The 20,404-nt window shown below is 40.6% G+C and overlaps 1 protein-coding gene across 1 annotated transcript; it reads left to right on the top strand.

Moving 5' to 3' along the window:
* The first annotated feature begins 772 nt into the window (after window positions 1–772).
* On the top strand, window positions 773–20,290 carry c30h15orf40 (chromosome 30 C15orf40 homolog). The gene is made up of 4 exons (XM_073032816.1): window positions 773–884; window positions 10,910–11,033; window positions 11,536–11,663; window positions 19,608–20,290. The coding sequence occupies exons 1-4, from the start codon at window positions 795–797 to the stop codon at window positions 19,701–19,703; spliced, it is 438 nt and encodes a 145-aa protein (XP_072888917.1). The 5' UTR covers window positions 773–794; the 3' UTR covers window positions 19,704–20,290.
* Window positions 20,291–20,404: the final 114 nt, after the last annotated feature.

Here is a 20,404-nt window from a genome sequence, read left to right as displayed (position 1 = left end):
TAAGCTCCCAGCTATAATCTTCTTTCAGCCATAATTCAGTGATGCCCACAACATCATACATGTCCTTCTGTAACTGTGCTATAAGTTCATCACCTTATACCGTATACTGTGCACATTTAAATATAACACCTTCAGTCCTGTATTCACCTTTTTCAATATTGTTTGCCTTTTACATTGCAACTCATACTGTTGACTGCAATTTTGCCACTTCTTGCTTGGAGTCTAGCTACACATTGCCTCTGTTTGTAAATCACTACCTCATCCTCTGCACTATCACTCCGTTTCCCACCCCCGCCAAATTATTTTAAACTTTCCCAAACAGTTCCAGCCAATTTGTCTGCAAGGATATTGGACCCCTTGGGTTCATATGTAATTCATCCCTCTTGTAAGGGCATACCTTTGCTGGAAGAAATCCCAATGATCCATAAATTTTTGGTGGAAAAATTTTGCTGATGATAAAATGGAATGGTTAAGTATTTTTAAGTAGTGACCATTTGAAAGCCGTTAGTGGTCAGAGTAACTTGAGTGCACTTCGAAATACTTTACCGGATATTTACAGGCAGGTGTTGCTTTGAAGTTAAGAAAGCAAACAGAATGTTGGCCTGTATTGCAAAATAATCTGAGTACAAGAATGAAGCCATTTCGAATATATAATGGAGACAAAAAAGGCTGCAGAGGATCTTGAATAAAAAGACACACGAAGCGCTAGATTAACCAGTGGATGAGGAAAGAGGACAGACCTGCCCGGCCCCATCACTGGCATTGCGCACGCGCAGCCGGGCCTGGCCTTGCCGATGCTGCGGTGGTGGCGCCTCGCAGTCCGGAGTCTCCGTACTGAGCTGGGTGATGATAAGGCGATGCCGCGGTCCGGGCAAAGGTGTATGGTGGGTGGGGTTCGAGGAGGGATTTACTGGATGGGTTAGTCCCTGTTTTCGGATAAAGTGTTGCCCACGGGGAAATTCTGTAATATGTGGGCGTGCTTGAGTGAGGCCTCGAGCTGTAGTGGTCATGTCTGACCCAGAATCTGGTTTATTATCACTGACATATGGCGTCAAAATCGTTTGTTTTGTAGCTGTACAGTGTAAAGAAAAAAATCTACTTTAAGTTACAATTGGAAATAAAAAAAATAGGGTCGCGAAGAAAGCTTTCGGCACATTGGCCTTCATAAACAATGTACCCTGTATTGAGTACAGGAGATGGGATTTTTGTTTCACGTCACCTGGCGGCGTTAATAAACCTGATTCTGATTGTACAAGACATTGGTGAGGCCTGACTAAGTATTGTGTACAGTATTGGTTACCTCCCTACAAGAAAGATGTAAATAAAGTTGAAAGAGTACAGCGAAAATTTTCAAGGCTTTTGCCGGGTTTGGAAGACCTGAGTTATATGGAAAGATTGAATAGGTAAAGAATGTATTCCTTAGAATGTGAAAGATTGAGAGATTTGATAGAGGTATACAAAGTAGATCATGTAAATGCAAGCTGGCTTTTTCCACTGAAGATGCGTGGGACTATACAACCAGAGGTTATGGGTTAACGGTGAAAGGTGAAAAGTTTGAGAGAAACATGAAGGGAAACTTTTTCACTCAGAGTCGTGAGAGTGTGGAATAAGCTGCCAGCACAAGTGATGTGTGCAGGCTTGAGAGCTTTGGATAGGAATGTGGATGGTAGGGGTATGGAGGGCTATGGTCCCAGTGCAGGTCAATGGAAGAGGCTGTTAAATGGCTTTGGCTTGAACTAGATGGGTGAAGGGCCTGTTATTTTGCTATACTTCTCTATGAATTAAGGGAGGAAGAGGTGAGACCAATGTAAGGTTTGAAACCCAATGTGAGATTTTAAAATCACTACATTGCTTAGCTGGGCACCAATGTGGGCAATTGAGTTTGGGTGTTGGGTGATTGGAATAGTATAGGGACAGCCTTGCTTACTAAGAACAGAATGAGGGGTATTATGGACAAGTATAGTTAGTCTAGTATACAGATAACAAAGGTGTAGCTGGGTTTGAGCAGAACGTGAGCGGAGTCATGGATTGATACAGCTCTTAGCACTGCTACCTCACAATTCCACAGAGCTGGATTCAGTCCTGAATTTTTGGTGCTGCCAAAGATATAGTGGGTTAAATGGCTGATGTAAATTGTCCTCAATAAAGCGTTAGCAGAATTGTAGGGGAGAGTTACTGGGTAGGGGGTTGGAATTGGTTTGTTATTGTCACGTAGTGAAGTACATTGAAAAGCTGCCTTGCTTACTGTTCATACAGATTAAATCATTACACAGTGCATTTAGGTAAAACACTAACAGCATATAGAATAAAATGCAGCAGCTAAAGAGGAAGAGTAAGGTTCCTTTCCATAGGCACTGCCTGACCAGTGTTATGTGTGTGTTGCTTAAGATTTCCAGCGTATGCAGAATCTCTTGTGTGTAAACAAAAAAGGTACAAGGTCATGAGTTGATGGTTGTGATGGGAATCTTAGTAGTTAACTGACCTAATGGTTAGTGCTGACACAATGGGCTGAAGAGTCTTTGAATACTGTTTGACACTATGTAGAATTGAGATTGCTTTGGCAAGTAAGGTGAAAATAAATCCAAAGGGTTTCTACAGTTATATTAGTAGCAAAAGGATAGTGAGGGATAAAAATGGGCCCCTTAGAGATTCAGAGTGGACAGCTATGTGTGGAGCTGAAAGAGATGGGGGAGATTTTGTACAATTTCTTTTCTTCAGTATTAAAGAGAAGGATATTGAATTGAGTAAGGTAAGGGAAACAAGTAGGGAAGTTATGGAAACTATGACGATTAAAGAGGAGGAAGTACTGGCGCTTTTAAGAAATATAAAAGTGGATAAATCTCCGGATCCTGACAGGATATTCCCTAGGACCTTGAGGGAGGTTAGTGTAGAAATAGCAAGGGCTCTGACAGAAATATTTCAAATGTCAATAGAAACAGGGATGGTGCCGGAGGATTGGCGTATTGCTCATGTGGTTCCATTGTTTAAAAAGGGTTCTAAGACTAAACCTAGCAATTATAGGCCTGTCAGTTTGATGTCAGTGGTGGGTAAATTAATGGAAAGTATTCTTAGAGATCGTATATATAATTATCTGGATAGACAGGGTCTGATTAGGAACAGTCAACATGGATTTGTGCGTGGAAGGTCATGTTTGACAAATCTTACTGAATTTTTTGAAGAGGTTATGAGGAAAGTTGACCAAGGTAAAGCAGTGGATGTTGTCTATATGGACTTCAGAAAGGCCTTTGACAAGGTTCTGCATGGAAGGTTAGTTAGGAAGGTTCAATCGTTAGGTATTAATATTGAAGTAGTAAAATGGATTCAACAGTGACTGAATGGGAGATGCCAGAGAGTAGTGGTGAATAACTGTTTGTCAGGTTGGAGGCCGGTGACTAGTGGTGTGCCTCAGGGATCTGTACTGGGTCCAATGTTGTTTGTCATATACATTAATGATCTGGATGATGGGGTGGTAAATTGGATTAGTAAGTATGCAGATGATACTAAGGTAGGTGGCATTGTGGATAATGAAGTAGGTTTTCAAAGTTTGCAGAGAGATTTAGGCCAGTTAGAAGAGAGAGCTGAGCGATGGCAGATGGAGTTTAATGCTGATAAGTGTGAGGTGCTACATTTTGGTAGAAATAATCCAAATAGGACATACATGGTAAATGGTAGGGCATTGAAGAATGCAGTAGAACAGAGTGATCTAGGAATAATGGTGCATAATTCCCTGAGGGTGGAATCTCATGTGGATAGGGTGGTGAAGAAAGCTTTTGGTATGTTGGCCTTTATAAATTAAAGCATTGAGTATAGGAGTTGGGATGTAATGTTAAAATTGTACAAGGCATTGGTAAAGCCAAATTTGGAGTATTGTGTACAGTTCTGGTCACCGAATTATAGGAAAAATGTCAACAAAATAGAGAGAGTACAGAGAAGATTTACTAGAATGTTACCTGGGTTTCAGCACCTATGTTACAGGGAAAGGTTGAACAAGTTAGGTCTTTATTCTCTGGTGCGTAGAAGGTTGAGGGGGGACTTGATAGAGAGGTATTTAAAATTATGAGGGGGATAGATAGAGTTGACGTGGATAGGCTTTTTCCATTGAGAGAAGGGGAGATTCAAACAAGAGGACATGAGTTGAGAGTTAGGGGGCAAAAGTTTAAGGGTAACATGAGGGGGAATTTCTTTAATCAGAGAGTGGTAGCTGTGTGGAATGAGCTTCCAGTAGAAGTGGTAGAGGCAGGTTCGGTATTGTTATTTAAAGCAAAATTGGATAGGTATATGGACAGGAAAGGAATGGAGGGTTATGGGCTGAATGCGGGTCAGTGGGATTAGGTGAGAATAAGCGTTCGGCATGGACTAGAAGGGCTGAGATGGCCTGTTTCTGTGCTGTAATTGTTATATGGTTATATGGAGATGTCATGATGGCATGTTGCAGTTAGTCCTTCCTCATAATGAAAATCTATGTCTAGCTCTGCACACATGTCAGTAAGCTAAATTAAACCAAGACTTGTGGAAGCTTACATCTCACTCCTTAAGAAAGTTTAACTAAATTAATCATATAGATAAAGATAGTAAAAGAGAGGCATGAATGGATATCGAACTGCTGGATAACGATACTGGAGAGCAACGTTCCCTCTAAGTTTTAGTAGTCAGTGTGCGCAAAGATCTTATGTTGTGCAATTTTTTTTCCTGTGACAAAAGTATGTGCGCACTGAATGCACACATGACACAGTTTATGTAGGTTTACAAAATATTTGACATAAAACTGCACAGAATAACAACAAAACCATACATATTTAAGCCACTCAGTTATTTTTTCTCTTCTCCTGTCTTTGGCATTTACCCATTCTTTGTAAACTCTATCTAGACTAATAGAACTTCCATCCAATTGATAGCTTTTGATTCTCATTAACATATCCAAATAACATTCACCTGAACGGTTTCTCAGCTTGTTTTTGAGTTGATTCATTAGGCTAAAGCCTCGCTCACAGTCCGCACTAGATGCAAGAAAGGTTCCCCCAATGTCCATCAACTGTGCAAGGTTGCAAAACTGTTCATTTTGCAGTACAAATGCCACCATTTGAGCAAAATTTGAAATCAGTTTGGATTTAATTTTTTCTTGCATGGAAAATTTGAAATCATTGAACTGTCTAACTATTACAGTATTTTCAGCTAGAAAATCACAATATTTTAGACATAAGGCATTAACTTGTTCATCGTCAAATGTGAAGTTTACGATATGAACACTGTCCGCAACTGTACAAAATGGAACAGGAAAGCTGAGGTGATGTAAGTTAGCGATGTGCATTGTGGTATTTGAAAAACCAAGTAACTAGTTAACAGAAACATTTAGCTAAAAGTTTATTTTCAATAAGTATAATTATTAATTACTACATTATTTTAGGTAACTAGCCTTTTGTGCACACATTAATTTCCTTTGTGCTCTGGTTGAAAAACGTGTGTGCGCGCGCATGTACGCACTGCTTAGAGGGAACATAGCTGGAGAGGTAGTAAAGGGGGACGAGGAAATGGCAGGTGAACTGTGTAAATATTTTGCAACAGTCTTCACTGTGGGAGACACTAGCAATATGATGGAAGTTCCAGGTGTCAGGGGTCATGAAATGTGTGAAGATACCATAACTGGAATGGTTGTGGAAGACTGGAAAATTGCAAACGTCACTCCACTCTTCAAGAAGGGAGAGAGACAGAAGAAAGGAAACTATAGGCCAGTTAGTCTGACCTCAGAGGTTGGGAAGATGTTGGAGTCAATTATCAAGGATGAGGTCTCAGGTTACTTGGAGGCACATGATAAAATAAGCCATAGCCATGGTTTCCTCAAGGGAAATTGTTGCCTGACAAATCTGCTGGAATTCTTTGAAGAAATAACATGCAGGATAGTCAAAGGAGATTCAGTGGATATTGTGTACTAGGATTTTCAGAAGACCTTTGGCAAGGTGCCACATGTGAGGCTGCTTAACAAACTACGAGCCCATGGTATTACAGGAAAATTCTAGCATGGATAAAGCAGTGGCTGATTGGCAGGAAGCAGAGAGTGGCAATAAAGGGAACTTTTTCTGGCTGGCTGCTGGTAACTAGTGGTGTTCCGTAGGGGACTATGTTGGGACTGATTATTTTACTTTATATGTCAATGATTTGGATGGTGGAATTGACAGCTTTGATGCAAAATATGCAGACTATATGAAGATAAGTGGAAGGGCAGGTAGTTTTGAGTGAGTAGAGAGGCTATGGAAGGTCTAAGACAGATTAGGAAAATGGGCAAAGAAATGGCAGATGGAATACAGTGCAGGGAAGTGTATGGTCATCCACTTTGGGTGGAAGAAATAATAGTTTGGGTTGATCATTTTCTAAATGGAGAGAAAATACAAAAAGCAGATGCAAAGGGACTTGAGAGTCCTTGTGCAGGATTCCCTAAAGGATAATATGCAGGTTGAGACTGTAGCGAAGAAAGCAAATACAATGATAGCATTCATTTCAAGAGGACTAGGATATAAAAGCAAGGATGTAATGTTGAAACTTTATAAAGCACTGGTGAGGCCACACTTAGACCACAAGACCAGAAGATATAGGAGCAGAATTAAACCACTTGGCCCATCTGAGTCTACTCCAATAGAGTATTGTGAGCAGTTTTGGGCCCCTTAACTTAGAAGGGATGTACTGAAACTGGTGAGGGTTCAAAGGAGTTTGATGGCTTGTCACATGAAGAGAGTTTAATGGCTCTGGGCTTTTATTCATTGGAATTCAGAAGAACGAGGAGTGACCTCATTGAAATCTATCTAATGGTGAAGCACCTTGATAGAGGATGTGGAAGATGTTTCCTATGGTGGGAGAGTCTAAGACCAGAGTGCAAAGCCTCAGAATAGAAGGGTGTCCCTTTAGAACAGTGATGAGGAATTTCTTTAGCCAGCGAGTGATAAATCTGTGAATTCTTTGCCACAGGTGCAGCTGTGGAAGCGAAGCCTTTATGTATATTTAAGACAGAGATTGATAGATTCTTCATTAGTCAGGGCCTGAAGGGATATGGGGAGAAGGTAGGATATTGGCACAGAGTCTGGCCCTGTGGCTCAGAAGGGTAGGGAAAGGAAGAGGATGGAAGTAGTGATAGGGGACTCTATAGTTAGGGGGTCAGTCAGGCATTTCTGTGGGCACAGGAAAGAAGCCCTGATGGTAGTTTGCCTCACAGGTGCCAGGTTCCGGAATGTTTCTGATAGCATCCAAGATATCTTGAAATGGGAAGGAGAACAGTCAGAGGTCGTGGTACATATTGGTACCAACGACATAGGCAGGAAAAGGGAGGAGGTCCTGAAAGCAGACTACAGGGAGTCAGAAAGGAAGTTGACGAGCAGGATTGCAAAGGTAGTCATCTTGGGATTACTGCCAGTGCCAAGCAACAGTGAGTACTGGAATAGAGTGAGGTAGAGGATAAATGCATGGCTGAGGGATTGGAGCAGGGGGCAGGGATTCAGATTTCTGGATCATTGGGACCTCTTTTGGGGCAGGAGTGACCTGTACAAAAAGGATGTGTTGCACTTGAATCCCAGGGGTACCAGTATCCTTGTGGGGAAGTTTGCTAATGCTATTGGGAAGAGTTTAAACTAGGATTGCTGGGGGATAGGAACCAAACTGAAGAGACGGAGGAAAAGGCGGTTGGCTCACAAATAGAGAAAGCTTGTAGACAGTGTGAGAGAGAGGATAGGCAGGTGATCGAGAGGGGACGTGCTCAGACCGATGGTTTATGATGTGTCTATTTTAATGCAAGGAGTACTATGAACGAAGTGGAGGAACTTAGAGCATGGATCAGTACTTGGAGATATGATGTGGTGGCCATCACAGAGACTTGGATGGCTCAGGGGCAGGAATGGTTACTTCAAGTGCCAGGCTTTAGTTATTTCAGAAAGGACAGGGAGGGAGGCAAAAGAGGTAGGGGCGTGGCACAGTTGATCAGAGATAGTGTCACGGCCATAGAAAAGGAGGAAGACATGGAAGGATTGTCCACTGAGTCTCTGTGGGTGGAAGTTAGGAACAGGAAAGGGTCAATAACTCTACTGTGTTTTTTTATAGACCACCCAAAAGTAACAGGGACATCGAGGAGCAGATAGGGAGACAGATTCTGGAAAGTTGTAATAACAACAGGGTTGTCATGGTGGGAGATTTTAATTTCCCAAATATCGATTGGCATGTCCCTAGAACGAGGGGTTTAGATGGGGTGGAGTTTGTTAGGTGTGTTCAAGAAAGTTTCTTGACACAATATGTAGATAAGCCTACAAGAGCAAAGGCTGTACTTGATCTGGTATTGGGAAATGAACCTGGTCAGGTGTCAGATCTCTCAGTGGGAGAGCATTCTGGAGATAGTGATCACAACTCTATCTCCTTTACCATGGCATTGGAGAGGGATAGGAACAGACATATTAGGAAAGCATTTAATTGGAGTAAGGAGAAATATGAGGCTATCAGGCAGGAACTTGGAAGCATAAATTGGGAAGAGATGTTTTCAGGGAAATGTACAGAAGAAATTCCAGTGCCTAATGTCACTTTATGGACATACAATCAATCTATGTATATAAACTATTTAATGTACTTGTATTTATTATGTTCTTTATCTTTTGTTCGGTGCTGCATCAATTACGAGTGGCAATGATTTTGTTCTCCTTTATACTTGTATACTGGAAATGTCATTAAATAATTATGAACCTTGAATACAAGGCTTTGCATCTTAGCCAGGTAGTCTAATGTCATCAATTTTCTTTTTGATGGGGAAGAACTTTGTACTTCCTGCTCTACTGAAATTATGCAGACCGCAGTGTCTCTGAACTAAACTGAACATTCCTAGTCTATTAGGGGCTCTGCAGTTTGATATTTAATATTCTGTGTGTTATGTGCTTGTTTTTTTGCCATTTGCACAATTTGTCCATTTTTTTGCGCGTTGGATGTTTGATGTTTTCTTTGAATGGGTTTCATGGTGTTTCTTGGCTGTCTGTGGAAAGATGAATCTCAGGGTTGTATACTGCATATGTGTTCCAGTAATAAATTACTTTGAATCTTTGAAAAATGCCATACATTTTGTTGTGGCAAGTGGTTAAGGCGTTGGACTAGAGATCTGAAGGTCATGAGTTCGAGCCCCAGCCAAGGCAGTGTATTGTGTCCTTGAGCAAGCTACACATTGCTCCAGTCCATCCAGCTGAAAATGGGTACTGGCAAAATGCTGGGGGTTAACCTCGTGATAGACTGGTGTCCTATCCGGGGGGGGGGGGGGGGGGTTTGGGGGGTTGTTTCACACCACAGAAACCGGCATAAGCACTGGCCTGATGAGGCTATAAGGCTCAGGACAGACTTTAACTATACATTTTGTTGTTGGATTAATCTTGTTTATCAAAGAAAATTATTATATTCATGGCTCTTTCAGCTCATTTTGGCTTGAAATTGTGTTGATAAGATACTGTTGTGTGTCACAGCATGCTGGATAGAATTTTGGTTAATGTCTTTTTGAATGGTCCTCTCTGACATGTCTAGAGCTCATCCCGGGTAATTGCTCCTGGTTCAGTTTTTCAGAGTTGTTAGGAAGGAGACAAGAATTGGTGGCTGAAGACATTAGAATTAAGGACAGTAAGCTCTTTGTGCCCTCTTCAGTATTCAGTAAGATCTTTACCTCAGCACCACTTTTCTGGTGCTGGTTCTGTTAAGCTTTGCATGAAACACTCTGCTACTGTGCTGCCCATGCACAATCGATAAGATTATGGCATGACCTTTTCCTCAGCACCACTTTCCCATACTAAACTTGTTAATTAAAGATAATTTTTAATGAGGCAAAAGATTTGGGTTTTCAGTAGTTTATTAGTTGTTGACAATGTAAATATAGTGTTGGGGCAGAACTTGTATCGTACAGTGGAAACAGATAATACCTTTAGTAGATGAGAAATAAGAAGACAAGGACAGATTCTTGGAGGCACAAAGCCTTACCCCACCTTTTTCCTTTATAAGGTATCTTAAGGCTTAATTAAATGTTTTGTCAGCTATCCTACAACTCCTAATATTTACTATGTTAAAGATTAAAGCAGTCCAATCACATCCTCCATCTCCTTATTTACAATAATCCTGCAATTCAACCCTCTCAGCTTCCCTTTGATTCTTGCCACTTACCTACGCTAAGAGGTAATTTAGTGTTGCCATTTAACTTACTGACACTTTGGAATGGGAGGGAGGACTGGGGCCCATGGAGGCAATGAACACAGTTACAGGGAGAGTGTACAAACTCATCAAAGGTGACATCCAAAGTCAATATTGAACACAAGTCCCTAGAGTTGTGTGCCAGTTATTCTAATGGCTTCATCACTGAGATTCCATTGTGGAAGATTTTCATCAAAATACATGATGGCAAATCTCAGCGAGAACCTTCATGTTCTACATCATATATGTCAAACTCAAGGCCCGCGGGCCAAATCCGGGCCGCGGTGGAATTATCTTTGGCCCGCGAGATAATATCTAATTACTATTAAAGCTGGCCCCAGTAATCGAAGCGCCTATGGCGTATGATATGGCTAATGCTGAGTTTATTCAGGTACCAGGTTTTCAGGGTTTTAGTGTTTATTCGGCAGTCTTGCTCGGCAGTCTTCTTCATAAGAAACGGAATTTGTAAAGTGAAACACTTTGTAGTTATAGCAGAGACTGAGACACATGAGAGCAGGCTGAAAAAACGGAGGCAACGAAAGCTGCGTTCGCACGCGTCCGACTGATCCGGCCCGCATGAAGCTGCATTTTGCTCAATCCAGCCTGTGACCTAAAATGAGTTTGACACCCCTGTTTTTAATACAGATATCTTAGATTCACAGAATTGTGTTGGAAATATTTCAAATCTTGAAAGGTAGAATAATAAAAATCACATTATATTCCTTAGAATGAAGAGAAAGCTGAAGTCTCCAGAATATCAGTACCTCATGGTCCAGTGAAGGTTGATAAGAGTGGTTCTGTTCTGGTGGCCATTCATGCTAAACCTGGAGCCAAAATAAGTGCCATAACAGGTGAGCAATGTTAAATAACCAACTTCTAATATTCACATGACACTTTCCCATCACAGCTGCAAAAAGTTTCAGGAAGAGTAGGTGACGAGGGAAAGCATGTGAAACCATGAATAAGGAAGATGCCAAGGACAGATCTCTAGGGACATGAGGCCAGAATCTATTTTTGTTTTAAAACTTTTGGTCACCATGTGTGTTTCTGGCAAGCCGTCCAAGGGAATGCACTGCTGTGGCTTAACTTACTTTTTTCAGTCAGAAAGTTTTGCAACATTCTGATTATTTACAGGTATGGAAGTAACTGGTTCATTTTAAATGCTATTGAATAGGTGCTAACTTCTGCACTTCATATTTAAGCTCTGTAACATAATCTTAACATTTGGATTTTGTTCTTATTAATGTGATTTGTAGACCTTTTCACCTTAAGACAAAAAGATGTTTCCCAGTGTGTAGCCTGTTGACGCAGAAAATGGTTACTAATGATCAGAATGCACTTTGTATTCCACAGATGTGTCAGAAGAAATAGTTAGTGTGGCTATTGCAGCTCCAGCGTCTGATGGAGAGGCCAACGCAGAGCTAGTTGGCTACCTTGCCAAGCTGTTACAGTTAAGGAAAAGTGAAGTTGTTCTGTACAAGGTCAGTTTTGATTCAGAAACATCTTGCATGCAAACTGTGAGTTATCCCCTTCCACATGAGGAGAGGCACAGGCTCCATTTACCTCCACTGTGAGAGTGTGGTCTCTGTGCTGAATGATGGTCAGGAGATATTATTGTTGCATTTTGTGTCCCACAGCATTGCAAATCAACCTGTTGTGTTGTGAGAAATTACATATACAGGCAGTCCCCGGGTTACGAACAAGTTCAGTTCCTGAGTCTGTCTTTAAATCGGATTTGTACGTAAGTCGGAACAGGTACATCCAGTATTATTTAGCGTCAGCTAGTCAAATGTTTGTCTTAGTATATATTTTACCTTTCTATGCATATAAAACACTTAAGAAATGTATGTATTTCAATAATTAAACCACTGGGTTGCTTAGTAATAATTGTAGCTTTCATCGGGGCAGGGTCTTTCACATGCTATTCTCACTTTATTCTCACTTTATCTTTTACCTGTATCCTTTAAAGTTGTTCCGATCGTTGACCAACAGTAGCCTAAAGCTTTACCAATGACCGATGGCGTTTCACCTCTTTCCAATCGCTTTATTATTTCCACTTTATTTTCAATCGCGATCATTTTCCGTCAATGGAACAGAAAACTGCGGATTTTATGTTCTATCACTGAGCAGCAGTGAACCGTCTCATTGGCTTATCAAAGTTGTCTTTAGGAACAAGTTGACTTGATCAGCATTTCTGATCTGGCTATTGTTCACGATTGCACTTAATAAACAAAATACAGCAGCTGCGGGCGGTGGGTCTTGTGCTGCTCCAGGTCCTAAACTCCACCCGCACTGAGAAAGGTTAAATGGGACAAGTGGGAGTGGTGGTGACTGGAAAAGGGGGGGGGTCAGGGTGAATCTTGCTAAGAAATATTTAAGCCAAATACAAAGTTGCACACTCAACACAGTGTTAATGGCAACGACTTAAATTGGCGGACGGTGTCGTGATCAGACTTAAACTGGCGGATGGCGTTCTCCTCCCTCTGTTCGTAAGTACGAGTTGTCCATAAGTCGGACGTTCGTAACTTGGGGACTGTTTTCCAATGCACATGCACTTTATTTTCTTGTCTGATGGTGTCCCTCTATCATAAACCTGCTTGGAATGGACAGCTGAGTGTCAGACCAGCTTCCCTGATTTGCATTATAAGTAAAAGGACAAATAGATTATTACCATCTTGAGAACAGATATCTACTATTGGATCCCTAACTATAAGATTGTTAATTTTACCTGTCTCATTGCACAGGACCAAATCTAAGATAGCATTTTCCCTTGTAGGTTAATTAACACACTGTTCAAGTAACCTATCATGGATGCATTCTTTAACAACCTCCTTAAGACTGCCTCAAATAAATTGATTTGCCCAATTTTTGTGCAAGTTAATGTCCCCATGACAATTGCCATTCCATTCTTGTTTCAGATATTTCTTGCTTATTGCCTGTGCCACTAATGTTATTATTTGGTGGCCTATAGACAGCTCCCACCAGTGAAACACACACAAAATGCTGGAAGAACTCAACAGGTCAGGCAACATATATGGAAATAAGTTGACACTCTAAGGCCGACATCCTTCATCAGGATTTTTTTCCCCCTTTACTATTCCTAAACTCTACCCAAATGGACTGAGCATCCTGCTCCTTAGATTTTATATTATCTCTCACTATCACTGTGATCTCATCTTTAAGGAAGATTGCTACCCACCTCCCTTATCTTCCTGCCTATCCTAATGTGTTACCTGATACCCTTGGATTATATAATTCTCAATCAGCTCTGTCCTGCAATCATGTTTCTGTAATGGCCACTACATCATACCCTTTTGTACTGATTTGTGCCACAGGTTCATTGACCTTGTTTCGAAATCAATGGGCAATCAGATAATGTACTCATTATCCTATTAGAGAAAAGTATTATTTGTGTCCTTTGCATTTGACTTTTCTGTACTCCGCTCTGACATTTTTCTTAACTTTTGATTTGGTCTCTGCATTGCTTCCCCCTTGTCTTTCTCCCTGGAATCCCATCCCACTGCCATATTAGTTTAAGCCCTTTCCAACAATATTAGCAAACAATGCCCCTGGGATATTGATCCCAGTCCTACTCAGATATAGACTGTCTGGTTTATACTGGTCCATCTCTCCCAGAACTGCTTCCAATGCCTCAGGAATTTGAAGTTCTCCTTCCTACATCACAGTTTAATCCACATATTCATTCTAACTCTGTTGTTCTTACTACTCTGACTACTAGGTGGCATAGTTAGCAATCCTGATTCATAGAGTCATAGAGAAGTACAACACAGAAACAGGCCCTTTGGCTCATTCAGTACATACCAAGCCATTTAGACTGCCTACTCCCATCGACCTGCAAGCAGGATCATCGCCTTCCATACCCCTACCCTACCATCCATATACCTATCCAAAATTCTCTTAAACGTTGAAATTGGGCTAACATGCACCACTTGAGCTGGCATCTCGTTCCACACTCTCATGGCCGTCTGAGTGAAGAAGTTTCCCTTTGTGTTCCCCTTAAACTTTTCACCTTTCACCCTTGGCCTCTGGTTGTAGTCCCATCCAACCTCAATGGAAAAAGCCTGCTTGCATTTAGCCTTTCTATACCCCTCAGAATTTTGTATACCTCTATCAAATCTCCTCTGTCTTCTGCATTCTAAGAAATGAAGTCCTAATCTATTCAATCTTTCCATATAACTTGTAGAAAGAAAACATTGTTTTTTAAACATGGTTTTCATAAACATATGTTGTATGTCTAAGTCCTAACCTATTCAATCTTTCCATATAACCCATGTCCTCCATACCTCGCAACATGCTTGTAAATTTTCTGAGTACTCTTTCAACATTACTTACTTCTTTCCTGTAGGTAGGTGACCAAAACTGCACACAATACTCCAAATTAGGCCTCATTGATGTCTTATATAACTTCAACATAACATCTCATCTGTAAATACTTGGATTTATGAAGACCAATGTGCCAAAAGCTTTCTTTTCAACCCAATCAATCAGTAATACCACTTTCAATGAATTACGTACTGGTATTGCCAGACCCTTTTATTCTATTGCATTCCTCAGTGCCCTACCATTCACTGTGTAAGACCTACCCTGGTTGGTCCTACCAAAGTGCAACACCTGTCACTTATCTGCATTAAATTCCATCTGCTATTTTCTCAGCCCATTTTTCCAGTGGTCCAGATCCGACTACAAGCTTTGATATTCTTCCTCACTGTCCACTACACCCCCAATCTTGGAGTCATCTGCAACTTTGCTGATTCAGTTAACCACATTATCGTCCAGTTCATTAATATAGATGACAAACAACAATAGACCCAGCACTGAACCCTGTGGTACTCCACTTGTTACAAGCCTCCAATCAGAGACACAACTGTCTACTACCACCCTCTGGCTTCTTTCACAAAGCCAATGTCTAATCCAGTTTGCTACCTCATCTAGAATGCTGAGCAACTGAACCTTCTTGACCAACCTCCCACATGGGACATGCCAAATGCCTTGCTAACATCCATGTAGACAACATCCACTGCCTTGTCTTTATCAACTTTTCTGATAACTTCCTCAAAAAACTTTATAAGGTTGGTTAGACATGACCTACCACACACAAAGCCATGCTGATTATCCTTACTCAGTCCACATCTATCCAAATACTTATATATCTGGTCCCTTAGAATACCTTCCAGTAATTTTCCCACTACTGATGTCAGGCTCACCAGGCTATAATTTCCTGGGTTTATTTTAGAGCTTTTCTTAAACAGCAGAACAACATTGGCTATCCTCCAATCCTCTGGTACCTCACCTGTCACTAAGGATGATTTAAATATCTCTGCTATAGCCCAGGCTATTTTAATCCTCCAAAGGGCCATTTTTGTCCCTTGCATCCTTTTGTTCTTAATATCTATCTGTGGAATCCTTTAGGATTCTCCTTTACCTTGTCTGCTAAGGCAACCACATGCCTTCTTTTAGCTCTACTGATTCCTTTCTTAAGTGTTTTTTGCATTCCTTATACTCCATAAACACCTCATTTGTTCCTACCAGTCAATACCTGCAATTCTCCTCTTTATTTTGTTTTTCTTAACCAGGGCTTCAGTATGTCTTGAAAACCAAGGTTCCTACACCTGTTATCTTTACCTTTTTATTCTGACAGGCACATACAACCTTTGTACTCTCAAACCTTCACTTTTGAAGGCCTCCCACTTACCAAGTACATCTTTGCCAGAAATCAGCCTGTCCCATTCCATACTTGCCAAATCCTTTCCTGAGATTTATTACTTTTGAAGCTTTACATTTTAATTTATCTCGTGGCTCCCTAAAATTGGCTTATAGGACCTCCTGTCACTTTTTTCTTATTTCGTTGGTACCTACATGCATCATGCCACAGGGATCAGTGCTGGGTCCCTGTTGTTTGTCTCATATATTAATGAGATGGATGAGAATAGTGGTGGCATGATTAGTAAGTTTTTGAATGACACCAATTCTGCCCAGTGAACAAGGTTATCTAGGTTTACAAAATGATGTAGATTATGGGCAAGAGATTGGTAGATAGAATTTAACTCAGGTAAGTACAAAGTGATGCATTTTGGGAAGACACATTAGGCAGAGACATACAGTGAATGGCAGGGTTCTGGGGAGTGATGTAGAGCTGAGAGACTTTGGTGTACAAGTGCATAGTTCCCTGAAAGTGGGAACACATGTAGATAGGGTGATGATGAAAATGCATAGTGAGGAAGTAAACATTTAAAGAAAATTTACTAGACAATTTTTGTATATTTATTGTGTTAGATGTCTGTAATGTGCTGCTGGGGAGGTGGTGGAAGCAGATAGGTGCAATATGAGAAGCAATAAGCAGGGGATGAAGGGATATGGACCATTTGCAGGAAACTTTGTCATTTTATTTGGTGTCATGGTTGGCACATACTGTGGGCCAAAAGACCTGTTGTGCTGTTCTGTGTTCAATAGCAGCAACATATCTCTCAGCTGTGCCAATGCCATCAGCAAGATTTAAGCAAATGGAAATTTCGATATATTGTTAATATGGGTATGGAAGGATCCAGCTAAGATAACCAATCACTGCCAGCCGCTTATTGATTTGTTTCTTGCAAGCTCAGAACTTTGAATTGCTTCAGGCCTGTGTCACTGTTAACAAGGACAGCGAATGGCTTTGCTGTGTCATAGAGTTATATAGCAGGAAAACAGGCTCTTCAGCTCAACTCGTTCCTGTTGACCAAATTGCCAAACTGAGCTAGTTCAAATTGTCAGAATTTGGGCAATATCTTTTCTATTTTGTACCGATCCAAATTTCTTTTAAATGCTGTTATTATACCTGCCTCTGCCACATTCTCTGGCAGCTCATACCATGGCTGTCCACCCTCAGTACACCACCTTCTGTGAAGAAGTTACCTCTTGGGTCCCTTTAAATCCTTCCCCTTTCTCTTTAAACCTACACCCACAAGTTTTGGACTCCCACTACCCTGGGAAAAAGATGGTGGTTATTCACCTTTTCTAAACCCCTTATGGTTTTATAAACTTCTATAATGTCACCCTGACTCTACAGAAGAAAATGTCTTGGACTATTCAGCCTCACTTTACTACTGAAACCCTCCAGTTCCAGCAACATCTTTGTAAATCTATTCTGCATCTTCTCCAATTTAGTGACATTCCCTTTATAGCAGGACAACCAAAACTATATCCAGTACTCCATATTTGGCCTTACAGACATCTTCTATAGCTGCAACATGACATTCCAGCTCCTGTACTCAGTATCCTGACTGATGAAGACCAGCATAACAAACATCATTTTCACCATCCTGTCTCCTGTGATGCCACTTACAATGTACCTATATCCTTAGGTTTCTCTGTTCTGTAACACTCCCCAAGACCCTAATGTTTGACTTAACAAAATAGAAAGCCTCACATTTATCTCAATTAAACTCAATTACCACACTGCCCTCATGTTTTCTTGTTTATCCCCTCAAAAATTTTAATCAAATTCAGGAGACAATTTCTCATGTTAACTCTGCTTACTTAGTCCTCAACTTTCCGTATGTATGTAGATTCTGTCTTTGAATCCCCTCCAATAACTTGCTCACCAGTCTGTATTTCCTAGGCTTTTCCTTGCACCGATTCTTAAGCAAAGGCATAACAATAGCCACCCTCTATTCTTCTGGAGCCTACCTGTGGCTAACAATGATACAAATATCTCTCCTAAGGGTCCTTCAGTTTTTCCCTAGCTTCTCACAATGTCCTGGGATACACTTGACCAAGTCCCAGGGATTTATCTAGTGTATATTTATTAAATTTAAAGATACAATACAATAACAGGCCCTTCCATCCTAATGAGTCCATGCCGCCAAGTTCCATGCATATAACCAATCAACCTCCTAACCTATACTTCATTGGAATGTTTGATGAAATCACATGGTCATGGGGAGAACATACAAATGCCATACAGACAGCAGCAAGAATTGAACCTGGGTCGCTCTTGTTTTAAGACCTCCAGCACCTCCTTTTCTGTATTGTGGACTCTCTCCAAGACATCACTATTAACTTTCCTGAGTCATCAAGCAACAGAGCCTGTTTCCATTGTAAATACATATAAGAAATACTAATTTATAATGACAACATATGACACACATACAGAAACCACTACAGAAAAAATTGATGACCTCTTAACACCTTATTTACTGCTCAAAAAAGACAAAATGGGCATCAATCATTGGCTACTCAGCCAGAAAGGAGGAGGATATTGAGGCAAAGTCATCCCAATATTCATGCGCTTTGTGGTTCACTTTTCTGATTTAGGTTTGGATTAACACCCTTGGCCTTTCTGGCAAATTGATGTGACAAGTTCAAGAGCTTCTCGTACATTGAACTACTGCTTTGTTTTCACAAGTGCTGTAATGTTTGAACATACCAGCAGATCCGCTCAGAATTCCATTCAGGGTTATATATTCTGTAGTGTTTCGACATCCTGGCAGATCTGCTCAGAATTCCATTCAGTGGTCATATAAGTTCCCGTAGCATTACTTGAACTCAAATGAAAACCTGAGGTAAGTGAAGAAAGATGCCCTTCCCTACTACCACACTCTCCTTTGACTCAGGATGATGGGATTAGTGAAAATATTGATGATGTACAGTGTGCAGTGGAGAGGCCAGCCAGTCAGCTCCTCTATGTGACAGGTTTCATTCACCTCCCTCCAACCTCTACTCCCCTCATCAGCAGATCCTGTACCTCTCTCCTCTGGTTTTCATCCAGCCCTTAATTAATGCTCACAAATTAACAAAGTAGCAAACTAGTATATTTTTTGCAAGTAGTATCAAAAATAAATTTGGAAAAATACTGAATATCATTTCAAATGCTCTCTGTAGATCAGTTTTGGCCTTGCACACAGTCTTCAGTGTTGACCCCAACCTCCCCTTGAGCGTGAATCACTGAGCATGTTGCCCAGTGGTGATGTGTGACTGGACTTGGTACCTAGGTGCTAGCGGTGCAAGTCTCAAAAAGAAATGAAAGGGAGTTATGATGTCAGGGTGCTTCATGATTGCTAATTCTCATTTACCTAACTACTTCTCTGGAAAAACAACTGGGCTTAGCTTAAAAAATACTTCCCCATCTCTGTGATAAAATAAGGAATGAGGATTGTGATCTCAAAACATGAGCAGGATGTTGAAAATGCAAAGCACTGGTTAGTTTAGGAGAGGGATGCAGGAGTGGTAATTATAACTGTGCAAATAAGTGAACCAACTACTTTATCCACTTGATTGGATAATTGGATGTGAATGTATAATTAAATCTTGCAATTCAATTATTTAATTTTTCTCTAGTTGGGCTTTTTAGTTTCATTGTAATTGTTTTGTAATCAACTGGTATTTAATGTTCTATTGGTTTCTTGCTAATCTCCTGACCTCTAAAGGGTTCCACATCACGTAAGAAGATGGTGAAGATTCTAACCTTGCTGAGCCCAGAAGAGGTGCACAAAAGGCTCAGAAATGCAGCTGCCTCAAACTAATGCAAGAAGTATGGCTTTGGGATGAATGGGATACACTGAGGACCTGAGCATCACAACATTGAATGAAATCTTCAGTGTAGAGAAGATCACCCAATTATCTGCCTCAGCAATTTACTTATTCTAAGGATTTTAGATAACAGTCATACTGACCACTAAGTTGAGTATACATTGTTCAACTCTAGACAAATGTTTTTATTTATATTTTTAAAATGTCAGGATTGCAAAGTGCTGCTGAGTAGACTAATTGTTGCATTGCTCAGGATGGGAAAATTAATCCAGTCTAAACTCAATTCCATCTGGATGACATCATTTGAAAAACTGTTTTGTAATATCTGCAGTGGATGAAATGTTAATCAGAGTCAGAACTGCTTGACCCTGTGGCACTGGTGGAATTGAAGAATATCTATGGTTTAAGAACATCAGAGACATCTCTTGGAAGTGTTTTGCCCTCAATTAACAAAGCACAGTTTTGATGATCTCATTGATATTTGTGGAAGATGGCTGAGATAGAATACTGTGCTTACTGCACTTCACTTTATTTGTTGTGGTATTTAAATGTGATAATGTATTAAAAAATGCAAATATTTCTTTGTAGTACTAATGTCATGGAATTGGGAATATGCTTAATGATTAGACAGAATAAATTTACAGGAATCATCACCTGAGAGCAGTCAGCCCAATGCAGCAAACCAGGTGCATTG

This window comes from Hemitrygon akajei, chromosome 30 (genome assembly GCF_048418815.1).
Source record: "Hemitrygon akajei chromosome 30, sHemAka1.3, whole genome shotgun sequence".
Lineage (NCBI taxonomy): Eukaryota > Metazoa > Chordata > Chondrichthyes > Myliobatiformes > Dasyatidae > Hemitrygon > Hemitrygon akajei.
Note: the sequence above shows the minus strand (reverse complement) of the source record. Positions and strands in the feature narration are given on the sequence as shown.